General features: G+C 39.0%; 1 protein-coding gene and 1 pseudogene across 1 annotated transcript; one reads left to right on the top strand and one right to left on the bottom strand.

Moving 5' to 3' along the window:
* The first annotated feature begins 6986 nt into the window (after positions 1 to 6986).
* On the top strand, positions 6987 to 12984 carry LOC149042099 (uncharacterized). The gene is made up of 9 exons (XM_089211490.1): positions 6987 to 7208; positions 7502 to 7803; positions 8911 to 9261; positions 9504 to 9750; positions 10026 to 10366; positions 10760 to 10849; positions 11283 to 11499; positions 11815 to 12029; positions 12676 to 12984. The coding sequence occupies exons 1-9, from the start codon at positions 7088 to 7090 to the stop codon at positions 12844 to 12846; spliced, it is 2055 nt and encodes a 684-aa protein (XP_089067616.1). The 5' UTR covers positions 6987 to 7087; the 3' UTR covers positions 12847 to 12984.
* A 3273-nt stretch (positions 12985 to 16257) lies between these two features.
* On the bottom strand, positions 16258 to 19833 carry LOC149042098 (uncharacterized; annotated as a pseudogene).
* Between the last annotated feature and the right edge of the window lie 320 nt (positions 19834 to 20153).

The following is a 20153-nucleotide window of genomic DNA, read 5'->3' as shown; positions in this document are numbered from 1 at the left end:
ATATTCTAGCAATTATGTTAAACTCGGCACGCGAGAAGTTGTCTCGGGAAGGCTTCCCGATGACATGCCTCGTTTTCAATCAAATCGATACTGAAGGTTGGTACCAAGAAAAAATATGTTCGTACCCGCTCGTCTTTGAAATGGCCAATTTCTCGAACTTCTCGATTTCTCAAACCAAGTTTCCTCAAGGGACTGAAAAACGGGGTGAATTTTGTAAATTTAACATAATAGGCGCTATATCCTATACCCGGCATATCAGCTCTTCACCCCGATTTTACTGTATTTCAAAGGGAAACTAAAAAATGGGGTGAATTTTGTAAATTTAACATATTAAGCGCTTTGTCCTATACCCGGCATATCAACTCTTCACCCCGATTTTACTGTATTTGAAAGGGAAACTAAGAAATGGGGTGAATTTTGTAAATTTAACATATTAAGCGCTTTGTCCTATACCCGGCATATCAACTCTTCACCCCGATTTTACCGTATTTCAACGAGAAACTAAAAAATGGGGTGAATTTGTGAATTTAACATACTAAGCGCTATATCCTATACCCGGAATATCAACTCTTCACCCCGATTTTACTGTATTTCAAAGGAGAAACTAAAAAATGGGGGGAATTTTGTGAATTTAACATACTAAGCGCTATGTCCTATACCCGGAATATCAACTCTTCACCCCGATTTTACTGTATTTCAAAGAGAAACTAAAAAATGGGGTGAGTTTTGTGAATTTAACATACTAGGTGCTATGTCCTATATCCGAAATATCAACTCTTCACCCCGATTTTACTGTATTTCAAAGAGAAACTAAAAAATGGGGTGAGTTTTGTGAATTTAACATACTAGGTGCTATGTCCTATATCCGGAATATCAACTCTTCACCCCGATTTTACTGTATTTCAAAGAGAAACTAAAAAATGGGGTGAATTTTGTAAATTTAACATATTAAGCGCTTTGTCCTATACCCGGCATTTCAACTCTTCATCCCGATTTTACTGTATTTCAAAGAGAAACTAAAAAATGGGGTGAATTTTGTGAATTTAACATACTAAGCGCTATATCCTATACCCGGAATATCAACTCTTCACCCCGCTTTTACTGTATTTCAAAGAGAAACTAAAAAATGGGGTGAATTTTGTGAATTTAACATACTAAGCGCTATGTCCTATACCTGGCTAACAAACTATTCACCTTGATTTTACTGTATTTCAAAAAGAAACGAAAAAATGGGGTGAATTTTGTGAATTAAACATACTAAGCGCTATGTCCTATACCCGGCATATCAGCTCTTCACCCCGATTTTACTGTATTTCAGAAAGAAACTAAAAAATGGGGTGAATTTTGTAAATTTAACATACTAAGCGCTATGTCCTTTACCCGGCATATCAACTCTTCACCCCGATTTTACTGTATTTCAAAGAGAAACTAAAAAATGGGTTGAATTTTGTGAATTTAACATACTAAGCGCTATGTCCTATACCCGGAATATCAACTCTTCACCCCGATTTTACTGTATTTCAAAGAGAAACTAAAAAATGGGGTGAATTTTGTAAATTTAACATATTAAGCGCTTTGTCCTATACCCGGCATTTCAACTCTTCATCCCGATTTTACTGTATTTCAAAGAGAAACTAAAAAATGGGGTGAATTTTGTAAATTTAACATACTAAGCGCTATGTACTATACCCGGCATACCAACTCTTCACCCCGATTTTACTGTATTTCAAAGAGAAACTAAAAAATGGGGTGAATTTTGTAAATTTAACATACTAAGCGCTATGTTCTATACCTGGCTAACCAACTATTCACCTCGATTTTACTGTATTTCAAAAAGAAACTAAAAAATGGGGTGGATTTTGTGAATTTAACATACTAAGCGCTATATCCTATACCCGGAATATCAACTCTTCACCCCGATTTTACTGTATTTCAAAAAGAAACTAAAAAATGGGGTGAATTTTGTGAATTTAACACACTAAGCGCTATATCGTATACCCGGCATATCAACTCTTCGCCCCGATTTTACTCTATTTCAAAAAGAGGCTGAAAAATGGGGTAGACACAAAAACAGACTGAAAAATGGGGTGAATTTAGTGAATTCAAGGGCTTTCCAGCACTGTCTGCAATTTTCAAGGACTTTTAAGGTCGTGAATTTTTTTTATGACATTCAAGGATTTTCAAGGACTTTCAAGGTGAGTGCGAACCCTGTCACTATTGTATAGAGACGCATGGGGGCGTGGTGGACAAATTGTAACGGTATGCGCTGGACCAAAAAATATACCTTATGCCGGGTTAGCATGCACTGGGCCCAAAAAATAGCTCTTGTAAGGGCACTGCGTTATGTTCTTGGGCAAGACACTTAACCTTTACTATGCCTCTCTTCAGTCGGGTGATGATACATGGGAACCGGTGTATTAACTGCTGGGGGAGGGGGAGGGGGTGACCCTGAAATGGACTAGCATCCAGGGGAGAGTCGAAAACACTGGTCGTACTGTTAAGTATCTTCTGAAGACGTAGCATTGGAACATACATTGTCTTATGTACATCATACGCTAAAACGCATCAATAAGTTCATTTTAATATATCTCGGCTATCCTATTTATTGATATGTACAGTGATTTATTAGAGTGTGTAGTAGCAAGTGACAGTGGAGGATCCTTCGTTCCTATCTTAATCATGATTTTGTATTTAAAATAGAATATAAGCCAGCAAGATGTAACAGATTAGTATCGACTAAGAGAACACAGAATCATGAGAAAAGGAAACGATAAACAGACTTATGAATTACAACTTTGGTTATCTCATTCCATGCAAACTGCATTTTTTCTTTACAATAGGGAATTTACGCAACCACAACAGCGTTGGCAACGAGAACATCGCTTAAGAAAAGGGGAGGAAGAACACTGCAGGGCAAAGACCTGCACATGTGTTTTGCAATCTGCTAAACTGTACAAAGAAACAACACGAATAACCTCAAATAAAGCTTTATGTCTTTGTCAGCACCATTCTATGAATGTAAATAGTTTCAAGAGTCTCAATGAAATTTCCAGAAGGAAAGGTTAGCCTCCCACGTTGCATTTTCGTTGTCGTCCTCTGTGTGGTTGCTTAACTTTACAGTGAACCGTTACATACACCTTATTGGATGGTTTAACATATAATACGCGCGGATATTTTGCGAGTTGCGTAGCAAAACGAGCTAAATGTCCGGACGTATTACATGTTAAACCATCCAATAAGGGATTTATTATTTCATTATTGCGCCATTTTCTAGCATTTTGGCACCTAGTTTTTGAAATACAACCTCCATCGCCTGAGAATCTTATCGATCTTATGAAGCGTGCGCGAATGACGAAAACAACACAAACAAAAAGAATTAAATGTCCTCGCAAGTTTCCTTCTGTTGAGTTAAAAAAAATGCGTTCCCGTCGAAAGGTCGTCGCTTAAAAGTCAAGCGTAAAGGACGTAAACAAGTCAATTTTGCTCCCTTTTGTCCAACCATTTTGTTGCTCTACGCTTTCCGTCCGTATTTGCTCTGTTCTAAAACAGTCAAACCGGGGCATTACAGGCTCATGATTTGCGCGTTCTCATGTCCAAATATGGTAAAATGGCGCAATAGTGGAATCATAATGTTTTCACTTTCTACTTCGTAGCTGTCTATCCCTGGACATTATTGTCCCGGGAGAGACAAACTTGTCGGGATGAAGGGCATCCTTTAAACCCTGCGTCTCCGAAAGGTTTTGTTTCGGCCGGGCAGTTTGCAGAGCTTCTCGTCGCGGTTGGATGTAAGCAGTTGGCCAGGCGACAAAACTCCCTTCTTCTACTTCCCCAGAATGGGTGGGATATTCTTGCCATGGCTCCACTTTTCCCTTTGACAAGATATCCTGTATCATCACTGCGGCCCATCCGGTTTTCAGTGCCCGGCCGTGTACCATGGCTTGAGCAGTTACAACACCCCGACAAACGAGTTTGTTGGAGTTGTCAAACAGCTCAACTTCATTACCTAAACCAGACAAAGAAGTATAAATTGAATTGAGTGAATTGCTCAAATAAAATGCTAAGTATAGTGACTAAAAGACAGCAGTTTCCTATTGGTGTCACTATGATTGTCCAGTCAGATTAAAAGCCGGAAAAATCAAGTTCAAAAATATAAATATATAATTAAAAACAAACACACAGGAACACTGTGAAAATCTGTAATGCCCGTGGGCGTTTACCGGAGGATTACGGACCGCTAATTAACCAATCAGAGCACGTGTACTATCGCAGCCATATAATAATGTGTTGTATTGTATTGAGGTGATTGTAACCCACAAATTATTGGATTGTAATGAGATGATTGTAACGCACAAATTATTGGAATGTATTGAGGTGATTGTAACCCACAAATTATTGGATTGTATTGAGATGATAATGTAATACAAAAATTAATTTAGATTGTATTGCAATTATCGTAACCCAGGTCCATGGTCCACTGTTGTGGACCCAGTCCATGTACCACCTTGTCAGGGACTGTGAAGGTTCATGGACCATATCACTGATGGGCATGATCCCATTGGACTACTCTGGCCTGATAGGCTACTTTGAGCCTGATTTTCTTTTAACACACTGCGATTCCTGCAGTTTATACGTATAAGATGCTTGCATTCAGACTGGATTCCTTATCAGTATTGGCAAGTGTTTCTTAAAGCTAATGTTTTCTACAATGAATCCAAGTGAACAGCACTTTGTCTTTTGCATCCCAAAAGCTATATTATAACTATACTCTTTCCATCTTATTGTACTTGCCATGGAATCATTATTGTTTGAAAAGTAATAAGTGAAAAACTTTAGGAAATACTAAGACTTCAATTGCCAGCAAAATCCTTAAAATACATAAGGTATAGAAGGAAGCATATATAATGGTTGGATTGCAATGAGATGACTGTAACCCACAAACCATTGAATTGTACTGAGATGATCCACAAATTATTGGATTGTAATAAAATGATTGTAATCCACAAATTATTGAATTGTAATGAGATGATTGTAATCCAAAAATTATTTACGTAATAACCATGTGCACCATGCGCAATGGCTTTACTGTAAAATTCCAGACTGAGGGATGAAATGTTTGCTTTATGGACTGAGCCTCTGGGTATGGTCCATAAAGCAAAAATTCAGCCCGAAGTCTGTTAAGTTATTTATTATATGCCTTCACATAGGCAAAGCAAGCGGAATAGAGAGAACATCTACATTGCCTATCATTTACGTCACAATTTCATCAGGGTAATAAACTTATGAAGAAAATCTTCTTCAGAACTCATATTTAAAGAAGAGATACATGTTTTGTTCAATGTTCAATTTTGTCTTTTTTCAACGAAGTTTCTTTCAGGGAAAGTCACTAAGTTCACTAGGTTTTGTGGGGGGAAAAATCTGTGATGCCCATAAGCAATTACAAGGGGATTCTGGACCCCTAATTAACCAATCAGAGTGCACGTACTATCGCAGCCATATAATAATGGATTGTAATGAGATGATTGTAACCCACAAATTATTGCATTGTAAGGAAATAATTGTAATCCACAAATTTTTGGATTGTTATGAGATAATAGCATTCACAAATGATTGAATTTAAATTAGATAATTGTAATCCACAAATTATTGGATGGTGATGAGATGATTGTAACCCATAAATTATTGGATTGTAATGCAAATATTGTAATCCACAAATAGTTGGATTGTAATGAGATGAATGTAATCCACATTTTGGTTTTGTCCTCGGGTACCGGTACACAAGAGCCGATACAAAAGACCAAAAAATACATAACAGCTAACCAATGACTCCTAAACAAAGAAAATACAATGGTTATTCCTTTACGCACCGGTACAGCACCGGTGCACGAGGACAACTAGACAGTTCATCAGTTATCTGGAATGCGATGGATCGTTGTGGGACTATATATTAATACACATAAACATGCTAAATGTGACTTTATCTGTAGATTGGAATTTTTATTTTCAGTTCTCGAAATGACAATAATCTTAAATATAAAATAACTGTCATGATATTCATTGTAACTGATGGCGAGATGACTGTTAAGCCGCACATGCATGAATCACTATTGTGAATACTGGTACTTGTAGCCCGCAAATAAATGGCTCTCATTAATTTAAATGAGATGCACGATTACTGGTTTATAAAATATTGTGATGGTTTGCTTACCTATCGACCCGTGAATTTTTGAGAGGTAAATAAAGGCTTAGAAATATTTATAACTTATCGATCATATCCGATCATCAAATCATCAGACAAGTGCCTCGAACATTAAACAAAGTAGAATACCTTTTATTATTAGTGATACTCACCTTGAAAATGATCGATAAACCAAATTTACGACCAGAAAGGTGTCGGCTAATTGCACAGATAAAGCGTGTGAGCTTGCAAATAAAGGAAAAATATATCTCTTCTGAATCGATCGATCCGAATTAGCGCGCCAGTTATACGTAGATTACACACGACATTTTAGCTACTCATTCACCCCTCCCCCAGGTCTAGATTTGTCAATAGGTCTATCCCGATTACAATGCATTAATTGACTGGTTACAACGTCATTACGAGTCCAGTAGTTACTGGGTTACAACGTGAGGAACGGGTGAACAGTTGCAGTAGTAGAAAAACTGATTATTCTTAGATGGGTCTGTTGCGGCCGAGAGCAGACAAAGATGAGCATAGTCTGTTGTGCATGAGACACCGACTATCTTCTTACCGCTGTTTCAAGTTTAAGCGTTCCCCTTCTTCCTATGCAAACTTGTGGTGTTGGCTCGAGAAAGAAAACTGAAATGAAATGTTTTCAGGTCTTGTGTTCATGTTCAATGTTCCTTCCAAACATTATAATTTGAGGGGTAATGCTAGAACACTAGCTATTAGCCGTTCTGTCTAAAGTTTACGCTTCAAATGCATATTTAACAACTTTCAATTTTGTTACGATTTTACTTTTAAGGACTCGTAGCAAAAGGCTCCGATGGTCAGTTGGAAATTTCTTATCTTCAGAAATCTAGTTTGGGTGCTGAAGAATTGAAAAAGTATCCTCTGCAGCTGATAAAGATGATGACAAGATATGGTGAAGACCTTCTCTGGGCTAACAATGTCGAAAAAAGCGACGCTGTGTTCAAGTTTGTTATAAAATTGTCAAGTGACAAACCTGGAGCGTCCGAATTGACGAAAGGTTTGACACTTTCGAATATATTTTCGTTTAATGTAGGTTACAGTAAATTCAGGGTCAGCGGTTTATCTGCCAATTAGGTTTCAGTCCCCTCGCACCATAAGTATATATTTAAATTTTCGCGCGAAAAGAACAGTATGACTGGAGGCACAGCCTTAAAAATATTTTATCAGAAAATCTAAGGAGGTAATCTGCATAGAAGATGATATGAAATGTAAATCCCCATTGGGAGTTTGAAGCGGTGCACAAGCAGTTATCAACTCCCTTGCTAATCATTTGTTTGGATCATTTCTTAGTGGCAAAGAGAAGACTGGCTCTTATGAACAAAGTAGGATACGACAGATTTGGGAATAACGAGCTGTTCGCACCTATGATGAAATGGGAGGTCTTCAAGGAACAAGTCGAAGTCATCAAAGATCGTGCAGAAACGTTTGAGAACGCTTACAATGCTATCAAAGAATCGATTCAACGGCGTGATGACGTTAAGACAATACTGAAATCACTACCACAGGCTGCCAGACTTCAAGTTGTAAAGCAAAAGAACAGACTGGAAGAGGCCAGACGAGTAGCAGTGAGCGAAAAGGGAGCATATGTGTTGGTAAGTGTCCAAACCTCCATGTCGAATATATACCGATTTCTTAGCGAGAGGGTACCAACCTGTGAAACTGAGGTCTTCCCTCTTACATTCTTCTAAGATGAATAATGCTATACCGGCGATCTTCACTTGAAATACTCTGAATCAAAACACTTTCGTGAGCGAGTTTTGTCAACGTGGGCATTGCATACGGCGTCCTGTCCTTCTCTAAAACATTTATTTCAAAGGGAAACAACTAATGAACAGGTATTCTGCTCTGACCAGATGCCTCGACTCTACACTTGGGAATATAGCTTAGAAACAAAGTGGAGCTTAGTCCCATAGCCTTTTCTAACAGTGTCAGAAAATCAAAGGCTTTACGGAAAACGCACTGGTCGGGCGGTGAGGTCTGAGTTCAAGACAAAGCTGGTCAATATTGGTGAAGAAATTTTATTTTTAAAGTACTTCTCTCCACCAAAGAGCACCTGTGAAGTGTTAGCGAAGTCGGGCGGATTGTTGAAGGGTAACCTACGATGACGTAGCATCCAGTCCATTGGGCGTGGCATTACTCCTTGTCGCTTCGTGCTAAGGGCTTCCGGATATACTCCAGCTAAAAATAAGCCAAACGGCTAAATTTCAGACTTGAACTTCCTTGGTTTACTTCAATCTTTAAGATATTAATGAATAGAGGGATTAAGTTTCAAAAGAAACTGTGGCGCTGCGTCGGTGGGAGAGTATAACAGGGTAATTAAGAGTAAATAAGGTAAATTGGTCATCGTAAAGAGTTTTAAAGATAAACAATTTAACTCCATTCTCTCTCGTCATAAAATTATATCAGTTTATCTTAACTTTGCGAAATGTTATAAATAGCAGTAAGTAAGGGCTGCTTTCGCAATACTGACAAGAGTGAACGCGAAATAAACTCATTTGTCGGTTGGAATTGAAGATAATGAATACGCAAATACGCGGGGGAACCAAGCCGTGTACATATAATTTCTTTTCAGCAACATTTTCTCTGAAGAATAACTTAAATAACGATAAGCGACTGAAATAATAATTCATCTGTTTTATTTTATTCTACGTATCCTTGCCCTAACATTACAATTTTATGTCTCCTCTTTGTTGCACCAGGCTATTGGTGAGCTGGAGGCAAGTATGAAGAACAGTCTACTAGATGCAAAAGGGATGCTCTCAAATGTGTACGAAGCAGCAAAGTTTAACAGCGACGACTTATTTGTCATTCTTGAAGGAATAACAGGATTCTTTAGTGGTGTACTAGGAAAAGATCCTTTCGCCGCCCTTGGATCAGCCCTAGGAGTGGTCGGACATTTTGTTGGCCAATGTGACCTTGGTGAACTTCAGAATAATTTGGATAAAGTAGAAAAATGGCTGAAATTTGGACAGGACTATGCTGCCCTGAAAGACTCAAGTGAATTGGATTTTGACCAAATGGATGTGGAAGCTGTACCTGAAGTAATGCAGGTAAACATAGAAATGCTGCATCTTCGATATCTATGTTTGTGTTTCTTAATAGCTTGTTGTTTTGTTGTTTGTTTGTTTATCTACTGATTTATTTTACTCTTTTGTCTGTTTTGTTTTCTGTGTGTCTCTCTGACTCTCTGTCTGTGTGTTTGTCTGTACGCCTCTTTCTTCGACCCTAACTTTATTGCTGTTTCCCAAGTTATATCCAGCTCATGACGATTTCTTTATCTTCTTATAAAAAGGCTAATCTGGAAATGAACAAAGAGGGACTTGCAGCGGACCTTGTTTGCCTGCTGGATGAGAGGTCAAAACCCCGAAACTCGGCAAAGTTTCAAGAACAGATCGAACGATTTTTTATCGCCGGTGCAGCAAGAATCGATCTCATAGCAAAGGTCATCGACTTGGATAACGAAATCGGTGGACATAACTTTGATATTCCGAACTTAGAAGAGACAGCAAATGAAATTGAAAGGCTTGGTAACTCTGGTGGTAAGGATCTTTGTGATTATACATCGCATCAATGCTACCTCTTTTTATAACAATAATATTTGCGCTTACGATCGCACGCGCGGTCGTGCAAATGCAGGATGACGTGTGGCTATACATTCTCGCCAAAATTTCCCATCAAGTTTAGCTTGAAGGCCACGTCGCTTCACGCTTTCCCTGTTGATGATCCTCTCTCCATAAATAAGCAGGAAAACCAATATTAAGCGTGACAGGTCACACAAAGCAAGGGTCTAATAATAATATATTTCCTTTTTCAGATTCTCCCATCACTGAGAGTACACAGCAGATGTTTCTGGATGATTTACTTACGTCCTATCAGCAGATAGAAAAAGGATTTGCCCAACAACTGTACCAGTTGTACAAAGGTTTCGAGTTTCGCTCTCTATGGATTGTTCAAGAAAAATTAGCAGAATTCGAACGGCAAGCGGTGTCAGCCGCCCAGGGAACAGGGAATCTCCAAGGGGTTTTAGAGCTTACAAAAGCACTTCAAGGAATCGATGATATCGAAAATAGGGGACAGCGATGCTTCACAAGATTTCGCCACACAATCACCACGCACAAATGGACATTTGATAGTAACAGAGCTAAAGACAACGTGGTACGTGATGTATTCCTTTTGTCTTTGTTACAGTGAGCTATTAAATAAAACAGATGTTGTTTTTTTGCAGTTGTTAATGTTGCTGTTGATGTTTTTTGAACTGTTTTCCTGTTTTCCATTTTGTTTTTTGCTATTTTTCATTCGGTCGTTCATTCAGTAATTGGCTGTTTAGCCCCCTTGGATTGAGTTAAGACCTCATTTCATTTTCTTCATTTGCCTTTTCAATTTTTCATTTTGTCTTTCTGAGCAAACTTTGGCATTTCCCCGTGTGGCTTGTTACCTAGTTACGATTGTGACTGTGGGAAAATCAATTATTAAAGCAACCTCTGCATTAAATTTTATCTTTATTGCTATAAAATTGTTGACTTAAAGTTTCTTCTTCATTTCCTGCAGATGTTCGACGAACTTCATGAGGGCACTACGAGGCTTTCATTGAAAATTTCAGATAGCTGCGATCGCTGTTATAACTTGCGCCTTTTGAAGGTAACAACTAGGTTCAGTTAAATTATGCTAACACATCTTTGGCCATAATGTTATAATAAGGGCATCGAGCATGAAAACTGATATAGTTAGTTGAGCCGTGTTTAACCTTGTTTATAACTGAATGAAGATCAGAGACAGAAACCTGAAAAACCGGATTTTCCATGGGGTTTATTTAGTCAGTAACATGCATTTTCAACGCACTTGATTTGAAGTCGGCAAACATCGGTTTAAGTAGCTCCTACGGAAAAAATAATGTCAAACAGTGATTTAACAAAACAACTTTAGAACATGTTCAAGCTTTGGTGCCAATGGGGAATTTGACTATCAATAGAGATAATTTTTCCAACTGTCCATGAGAATTAAGTTCTGTTCGCCCTAATCTGTATGATTTTTTGTTTTGATTTGTTCTCCATTTTCGCCGTTTCTTTTTCAGATGTATGTTGAGCTAGAAGGTGAAGAATCTCAAAGCGGTGATTACCCATCGAGGGTTTTTCTTAAATTAAGACATCTCAGTGGCTCTTACTTTAGAGATGGAAACGGGAATGTCAGGGAATTCCGGCAGCCTTTAGGATCATGGCGGACGTTAGAATTCGACCGATTTGCAATCACTAATACCGAAGGATGCAACAGAGAAAAAGCGAAAGGAAACAGTAAGTAATGATTTAAAAGGCTAACCTTATATAGTATTTCGCGAAAGCCCTTCTTCCATGCGTCACGAAACGCTATCATCAAAGCGTGACATTCTACAGAACGGAGATTAGACTCTGACCAAACCAATTCGTTCTTCAACGCATACTTTTTCCTGCGTTTTTTCTTCCTATAATCAACTAACACCCGGAAACGCTGATAAAAACGGAGCGTGGAGCGTTTTGAAAAAACGCCTCTTTCATAACCTGGATAAGTCTGTACATAATGGACATCCAGTTTCAAATCACTTGTAAAATATTTTTCTGGCAAATTTTCAGAGGATTCTCTCTTCTGCATGAGCAAGGACGATTACCGCTTTCAACCGATGTGCTGCCATTATCTCAGCGGTTCACCGTGTGATGACACACTTCTCGGAGCAGAAGAATGCCGGAGTCCATTTGGAACCTACGAAATGACCATACCGATTGACAGCGAAACTTCCTGTACAGCCAGTGGCTCGCGCATAACAGACGCAAACTGCAAGGACTTTGATGTAAGTCTGAGTTATTAGATTTGATTAAAAAGTTTTTGGACATTTGAAAATAAAGACAATCCCCAAGTGCTCTAGGCTAACAATTTTCCACAAGCGTTAATTCACCATTGCAGAGAAAAACTAATATTTTAACGTCAAAGTTCGCGTTTTACTTGTCTAAATTATAGTACTTTTTAGCGGTTTAGAAAGGTTCTTCCTTCATATGCATTTTGCCTTTTTTTATTCCTAACTTTATTCCTCTCCAGATTTTTCTGATTCGTTTTTTTAAAGCAATTACATCTGACTAAAATCAAGAGAATATTTGATCTGATGCCTAAGGAGGAAATTGAAGCAAACAATGGCATCGTAAAACTTGGTAGATGCCATGCAATTAGGAAAATAATGCTTTTCTTTTTTACCTTTATTCTTTATCCTCCATTTTCAAACAAATAATTGTTAATTATTGCCGGAATGAGATTAGAGTACTGGCTACTTGTTGCAGCCATAAGGGTCATAAATTAAAACTGTGTACCAAATCATGTTAGAATCGAATGTGATCGCGCATGCAGTTAAAACGTTAAAAAAATAAAGTGAACGGAAAGATTACTGACGGCTACTATACGTGAGAGTTCTAATTAATCTAATTGTTCCCTCTTTTGTACATCAGCGTTCAGTGTTCACAAAAATGAATGTATGGATTCAGTATCTGTACTGGACTGGTGAGTACCCAACAGGTCCAGACGACCTAAGATGCAGCAATTTTCAGGACCCAGACTCCGAGGCTGAGCATGTTCCCGTAACTATTAACCATGAAGCATCAGGTGATATCGAATCATAGAGAAAATTTTAAAGAAAAAAAAGACACAATAAACGCAGTGGAAGACTGCAATCACTGTGATTTATGGAAAATTGTAAACGGCACTCACTAGTTTAAGGCAAGGGAACGAGAAAAAGAATAAAATAATGGCAAAACATTTTCCTTTGTTTGAAACTTATTGCACATATGCAGGGAGGAAGGTATTAGTGGTTGAACAGGGCTAATGGTTTGGGTGCTGCATGTGCTCTAGTTACAAAAGGGTTCGGTTCGTGGGTTCATTCGGTCAGCGGACATTCCCAATAATGCATGAGGCACTGACTAAAAACCCGGCCAATTCCATGATGACCATAACAGTTGCAGTAGTAGAAAAACTGATTATTCTTAGATGGGTCTGTTGCAGCCGAGAGCAGACAAAGATGAGCATAGTCTTTTGTGCATGAGACACCGACTATCTTCTTACCGTGGAATGAAAAGCAAAGTTGGACTGTAAGACTGATTAAAGAGGAAATACATATTCGACTGGTCATGTTTATTTTCATCACATTTCTTATGCTTTTCATTCATTCGTTTATTTTTTTTTTCGCTTTGTGGAGAATTTTTTTGCTAAGGAGAGAAATAAATTGAAATGAGGAAGCTCCACCCAAGTTTTCTCTCAGCAACGGACTTGTGGAGTGGCATATTGCGTCAGATGTCTTTAAGGACTCAGGTATTCATCTGAGTTAAAGTAAGGCAAACAAGTTGGACAACCAGCCCTAAACAATTTGTCATTAACGATAGTTTTGAATCTCTTCTTTTAAATTTACTTACAATTGGTTCACTCAGGGTAACATTAATTGGAATTGGTAAATTGTTGCTGGTGATTGGAGCTTGGCTTCCAGTCAACTTCTTAGTGTTGTGTTCATACTGGCAGTATTACTATTACTATTAGTCACACTATTACCCCCTGGATACCTTATATTCCATTGAATCCTCGAGGTCCGGTTAATCCGACAGGTCCTTGAGATCCATTGAAACCGTGTTGTCCGACAGGGCCTTGGAGCTTACTCACGTTCTCTAGCTGAAAGATACACAGATGTCTCCATTTAAAGTACTTTTTTTACATACATACATTGTTCTGTTAGTATTAGTTCAGTGAGCATTTTGTTATACACTTAAATTCAACTTTTTACTTTCAGAAGAACTGTTGAAACATGTTTTTAAAAAATATCGTTTATTTTCTTAAAGTACCTGTTTGGAATTATTCTTGCTCATTTCCTCCACACTCTGGTGTAAGCTGGCAATTGAAGAGTTCAAACTTCATTTCAGTGACAACACATTCTCTTTGAACTAGAGATTAGAGAAATATTTACAAATCATTAGTGATTTTTACCATTTAATCCATGCATGTGATATCGCAATCCAGAGAATTGTACATACCTGTAAGTTAACAACACCTGTATTGGATTTTGAAACAATCACAAACTCCTTGGTGAAACTTGTCCAAGCAGAACGAATTAACAAGTGAATCGATGGTTGCCTCATAGGAAACCTACCTCACTCCTTGAGTTTGCAAGCGTCTTGTTAAGCTTTTCAACGTTGTCTAATGGCGTTTCCAGGATGGATGACAACAGGGTCGTCTTAATGGCCAGACCGTCGATATAAAGAATAACACCATATTATAAGAATATTATCATGTCCACATATTAATAAGTGAGACCTTGCAGATGAAGAAAGGAGGAAGCATTCAATCTGAAATGTAACTCCGTCTCCTGACCTTTTCCATAAGAGATGAATTAACGGAAGCCAAAGACTTCTGCAACTTGAAGTCTTGTAGCGCCCCTTTCGTCTAAAGTAGAGGGATATAGAGGACCATTGCTATCTCTTTAAGAAAATTCTTCAAAAACGAATGGACGCTGAGAGCTTCTTTCGCTCAACCTGCTCTTGGAAAAGCTGAGTATCACTGTCCATGGAATCATAAGACAGAACAATTTGAAGGACGTATGTTTGCTAGGCCACAAGGGGAACTGAAGTAAAAGATACTGCCATTCTGTTCCTGACATCGATAGGTTTAATTCATTGCCTCGCCAAAATTTAGACCCCTTGGAATTCATTTACCAACAAATTGTAAGCAATTTACAAACTTAAAAGCAGTTTAATTGGGAAACTCTCAATTACAACATAAGATGCTCTTTGACGGTTTTGCTCGTGTTTCTATTCTTGAAGGATCTTAACACGTTGAGAAACCATCAAACAACTCAAAAATCAAAGTTTGAGTTCATCTGTTTGCAACGTGTTTGCAAGGGTCGTCACCAGTCTCGTGGTTGAGAAAGGTGAATAAAGGCAAGAACACGATGAAGATCGATTGAAACAAATATGATAACAGGCAAGGGTACCTTTAGCGACATACTTATAAACTTTTCTTCAAGTTTTGGCAATAATAGACTAATTTCCATCAGCTCTTTGTTTTTTTCTTCCTGTACATGGAAAAAATATTATTTAAGAAAATTAGGTGTTTTCTTGAAAACTAGCGATTTCAATGCCAGCAATGGAGCACTTTTTAAGAGCTATTATGAAAAAAGGGGTATAATCTATCCTCAGTTTATTGATACTGAGATAGATCAATCTTGGGAACGGAACCTGTATATGTACATCTCCAGTCAGTCTGGCTTTCTTTCAATGCCTTACATTGTCCCTTGTGCTCTGGATGCCAACAAGTACTTTCACCGCATTTCCGATGTTTCCGAGAGTGTTCTGATGATTAGAACATTCCAATAATTGTTTTATTTTTTCCATATCGGGGCCCAAATGAACGGACCAAAAAAAACTTAACTTGTACTCGAGGATTTCGCTGGATAGCTGGTAGTAGTTCAAATGACTGGATACGTCGTCTCGGCATTCCAGGAGAGAAATCAGGGCTGAAACACCCAAAACAACACATTAAAACATTTAAGAGTAAATGTCAATAAAAATCACAGATAATCGAAAAAGTCGCGGACACGGTCAAAAATCGATTTGGTTCATTTTTTGCCTGTAGGTAGCCTTATCTAGTAAACAAACGGAAATGGGGTCAGATTTTTTAAATATGCACTTTAACGGGAATAATTTGTTTTAACATTTCCGGGGGTAAATAGCTCAAATTTCACCAAGCGCGATCCTGAAATTATGCACTTTTCGGGCACTTGTCATGCTAACAAAAATGTAACGGAAGGACTTTTCTAGACATTGAAATATTGAGTTGGACTTGTATTACCGAGACAAAGTGATAGTTTTTGTCTAATGTTATTCTTGGAGGAGCTACGTCCCTATTAAGAGACGACATCTTCGGCCTTTCGAAATTAAGGCAAAGGTGGCCTAGAATAGCTTGGCAAAAATACATGTGGTAGTGTCTCAAAGTTTACAATAACACTACCAAGAAGCCTTGAAAGATAGTTCTTTACGATGTGGGTTTTATTTCTTTGGGACCTTTGACTATCAAAAGATGACCACCAGCCAAATTTCAGTTAAATTACCATGACGCCATAATTAGATGCATAATAACAAAATTAAACGCGTCGGACACAAATAGCTGTTTTGGTCAGTTATATCTTCACTGGCCGTTAAAATGACTAGAAATATATTAAAATGTCTATAACTACACTTGATTTTTATAGACGGAGACAGGAGAAACAATTTTCGACTTTTGCTACCCTTTGAGAATCACGCCATAATTCTGCATAATTCTACACACAACAGGTTAAACAGTTCAATTGCACTCAAAAGGTTAAATTTGGCACAAAGCCGTTAGTTTCCGTTTACTTCTCATCCGGTGAACATGGATTCGAGCATTTGCATCCCTTCTGCGCCTTCTGCACCCGCCAGTTTCGAATTTACTAAAAATCGTCCAACACAAAGATGAGGTTTCACAAGCAATGGTGAGCTTAAGTGACTAAAATCCGATATGTAGGACTCTGCTGTCACGCAACGCCTCCATGTAAATAATACACGCACCGCTTTTATAATCAGCAGATCAGTTATTCGTAAAACGTTCAGTGCTCAGTTACTTGGAAGAGCAGGTACACTCCTGGACTAATTGTGTGAGTCGTGCGATGAATGGCTTTTTCCTCTTCTGAGGTGAAATGTCAGAAATATCCAGCCCAAGGTCTATGCACATGTCTCTTAGCCTATCCACTCTTAAAGTTGTGAGTGTACGTTTTTGTACAAGTTAACAGATGTTTAGATCGAAAGATACAATCGGATGTTGAATAGCCACATCTCTCATCACATTTGCACACACTGCAGATAGATGGCTCTCAGCTTCGGCGGAAATTTCGTCCTTGTCGACGCTCTCTATGTCCACTTCTGAGATTTCACTAGCTTTTGCTCGGTTACCGGCGGCTGTAATTTCTAATCGCTTCTTTACTGAAAGACGGCTGAAGAAGCCACTAATCTGCTGCGACGTAAGGACTTCACCAGGCTGAAATCGACGTCCCCCCGCTTGGTCTCTTGCTAGGCTCGTGGTTTTCGAAACTTCCTGTGGATCGCTTTTCCGTCCACTATACTCCCCTTTTTGAAATTGGTCAGTTAAGAATTCGGTCTGTTTCCTTGTAAAACGCACCTTTTTCTTAATTGTCTTCAGGGCCCAACCCGTTGGAAGAGGCGGCAAGCCGTCTCTCTTTGATTGTGCAGTAACTTGAACGCTTGGTATTCGACTGCGTCCCTCCATCAGCTTGGAAGAATATTCTCTTTTAGCTTTATCGTAGAGAGTGTCCTGTTCGAGCATCATTTGGTGTTTTCCAGTATCTAGGTGTGTCTGGAGGTTTGCAAAGCGACTGTAGGCTTTTACACATCCTTCTTCTGAACACGGGAAAAGCATGTCATCTGGCTTATATTCCCCACAGCTTCGATCTTGGTTTTCGCTCTCAGTTAAGAAATTTGCTTTGACAGAGCTTTCCTTAATATTTCGGTGTCTCACAATCTTGAACGTCGGTGCGCCACTTGACTCTGCGATGGCGAGTCTAGGATTTCCAATTTTTCGGGCTACTTCATGACTCCTTCGAACTTGGCCCATGGCACTACTTTACCGGAACCTACATTGAATGCTCTCCACACTCGTGTGTCACTTTCATCGTACTCAAAATTGTTGAGTAAGCTTATGCCATCCCATTTGATATTAAAGCTGCTTGACGGTTTGGCAGCAACATAACTTGCTTTCTCTCCTGTGGTTTCTTGGCCAGATTCAATGGCTGTTTTGAACTGTAGAGCGTTGATGACATCATTGCCTTCGTTTACGTACCTTCCAACGTACCTTCCCTTGATTGTTGCCGCTTTGCGATCACATACCCCCTTTCCACCTTGAGGGTCCGAAAAGTCGTTTCTTACAAAAGCCACTCCCATGACATCACTGGCCAGCTTAGCTGAGATGATTGAATTTCCGCTGTGATAACAGCCAGCGTTATCTTGTTTGTAATAAGCCATTTCCAGCTCTGGAATTTCCTTTTTCAGGGTAGTGAGGCAGTCAAGCATAATCGAAGCCACAGTCACACTGTCTTGGGCGCAGCTTTGAAATACGTGAACAGGTGTCTGCGATTCAAAGTGCTCAGAACCCTCTGACCGTCTTACGGCAACACTAATGTGCCATGGCAATCCTCGCTTCGCAAACCAATCTGACTGCGCCTCTCAATATTTTCGGGGCATACATTTCATTGCCCAGTCCTGGACTAACAACACCGATCGGCTGTCGAGTCTGGCTAAAACTGAATGCTTCGCCTCAGCTTAGTGGACTGAACGTAGCTGATGGGCTTTCCAGCAAATGATATCATCCCTTGCCTGTTTGATGGTAAGTTGCATGTCAGCTTGATCTTCTGCTGACGAGAGCGCACTTGAACACTCATCTTCTATGGTACACAATACTTCCTGTAACTCATAACACTGCTCATATGACTCATTGTGGAGATGGTCGCAGGAGCCCCGAAATTCAGCATTGCTCTGGTCACTTAGCGCGTAAATTCGACAATGATCGGGAACCTTTGTGGCCTCCACTGCATGTACCTAAAATAAAAAGTAAAATGACAAGCGCGTGATTCAATGTATATTTACAAAGCATTGCATGCGCATATGATCGACATTTCAAAAAGATTACTTAATCGATTCTCAGCGTTGTATACATGTGCGTAAGCGTATTACTGTGAATTGTAAACTGTTGTTTCATCAATTAAGCATAAAGAAGACTTGGAGAGAAAGAAAGAGGTAGCCGTGAATCATAGTAAGAAGTTTACTACATTTGCAAAGGCAACGCATAATTATAAAATATGCACCCACCTTGTAGTCGCCCTTTAGGTACTGCTTCGAAAAACGAAGTTGCTGCTTAATTTCCCTCGCTCATTGCTGAGTCTTGCCACAGTCAACAAGCTTGTCTACGAGTTTTCTATAGCATCAACTGCTTCCATTCCTGATGCTGAAAAGTTATCAAGTCCTTGCAGAGACTTGCGAACAGATGAAGAACACACGGCCCAAACTCTCTGTAGAGTTCTCTTACTCATAGGCTCAAAGTTGGTTTCACAGCAGTATTGTTGATACTATTGGACAATACGCTCTGGTATCATTGTTCTGATAACATTGGGTGTTTTTATGATCTCGCCAGTCGACAATTTTAGAAGTTTTTCCCCGAAAGGAACATCTTGAGTAACGTGTGGACTCGTTATGAAAGAAACAAAATGTTCTAATCTTACAGGTTCAATTCTCATTCTCCTTTTCTCCTGGTTTGGAAGAGGAGCAGCTCTTCCGTGTATCAGGCTTCGCGAAAATCCCGCTTCTTGCTAAGATAAGTTCAATCTCTGTCTCAGCACCTGAAAATTGTAAAAAACGCTTGTGGCTTCCTCTGCGCCACAAACGCCACCTACAATATCATGTAAAGATTAAGACATTCTTTTTCTGCTGGAGTTAAAGCAACCGTTGTCTTTATTCCCTTCACCGACGATTATTACGCTTTTGTTTTTTGTTTACTTTCGTTGACCCATCACATTTGTTTTCCGTGGGAAAATTGTATTGTTATTTTCGTTCCATAAGGTTTCCACTGTACGGTTTATATTTGTGAAATTTTGTAAAGTCTATTTCTTTGTTGTATCGTTCTCGTTCATGATGACAATATATTTGCTTAGATCTTATATGTGATGCAGAATGAATTGTTTGTTGATCTCGTTACGTGACAGATTATCATATGTCACGCAGAGTGACAGGAACCTGTGAAAAATTAAAATCCGGCAAATCGCTAGCGTTACCTGCCGTTTTGTACGGGACCCTTTTTGTGTGAGACGTCAATAAAACCAAAATTAAGATCAAAGTAGACTAAACGTAACTGGGTTGTGACGCGC

The sequence above is a fragment of the Pocillopora damicornis genome, chromosome 7 (assembly GCF_964200805.1).
Source record: "Pocillopora damicornis chromosome 7, jaPocDami1.2, whole genome shotgun sequence".
Classification (NCBI taxonomy): domain Eukaryota; kingdom Metazoa; phylum Cnidaria; class Anthozoa; order Scleractinia; family Pocilloporidae; genus Pocillopora; species Pocillopora damicornis.
The sequence above is the reverse complement of the archived record's forward strand: the minus strand, read 5'-3'. Positions and strand labels throughout refer to the sequence as shown.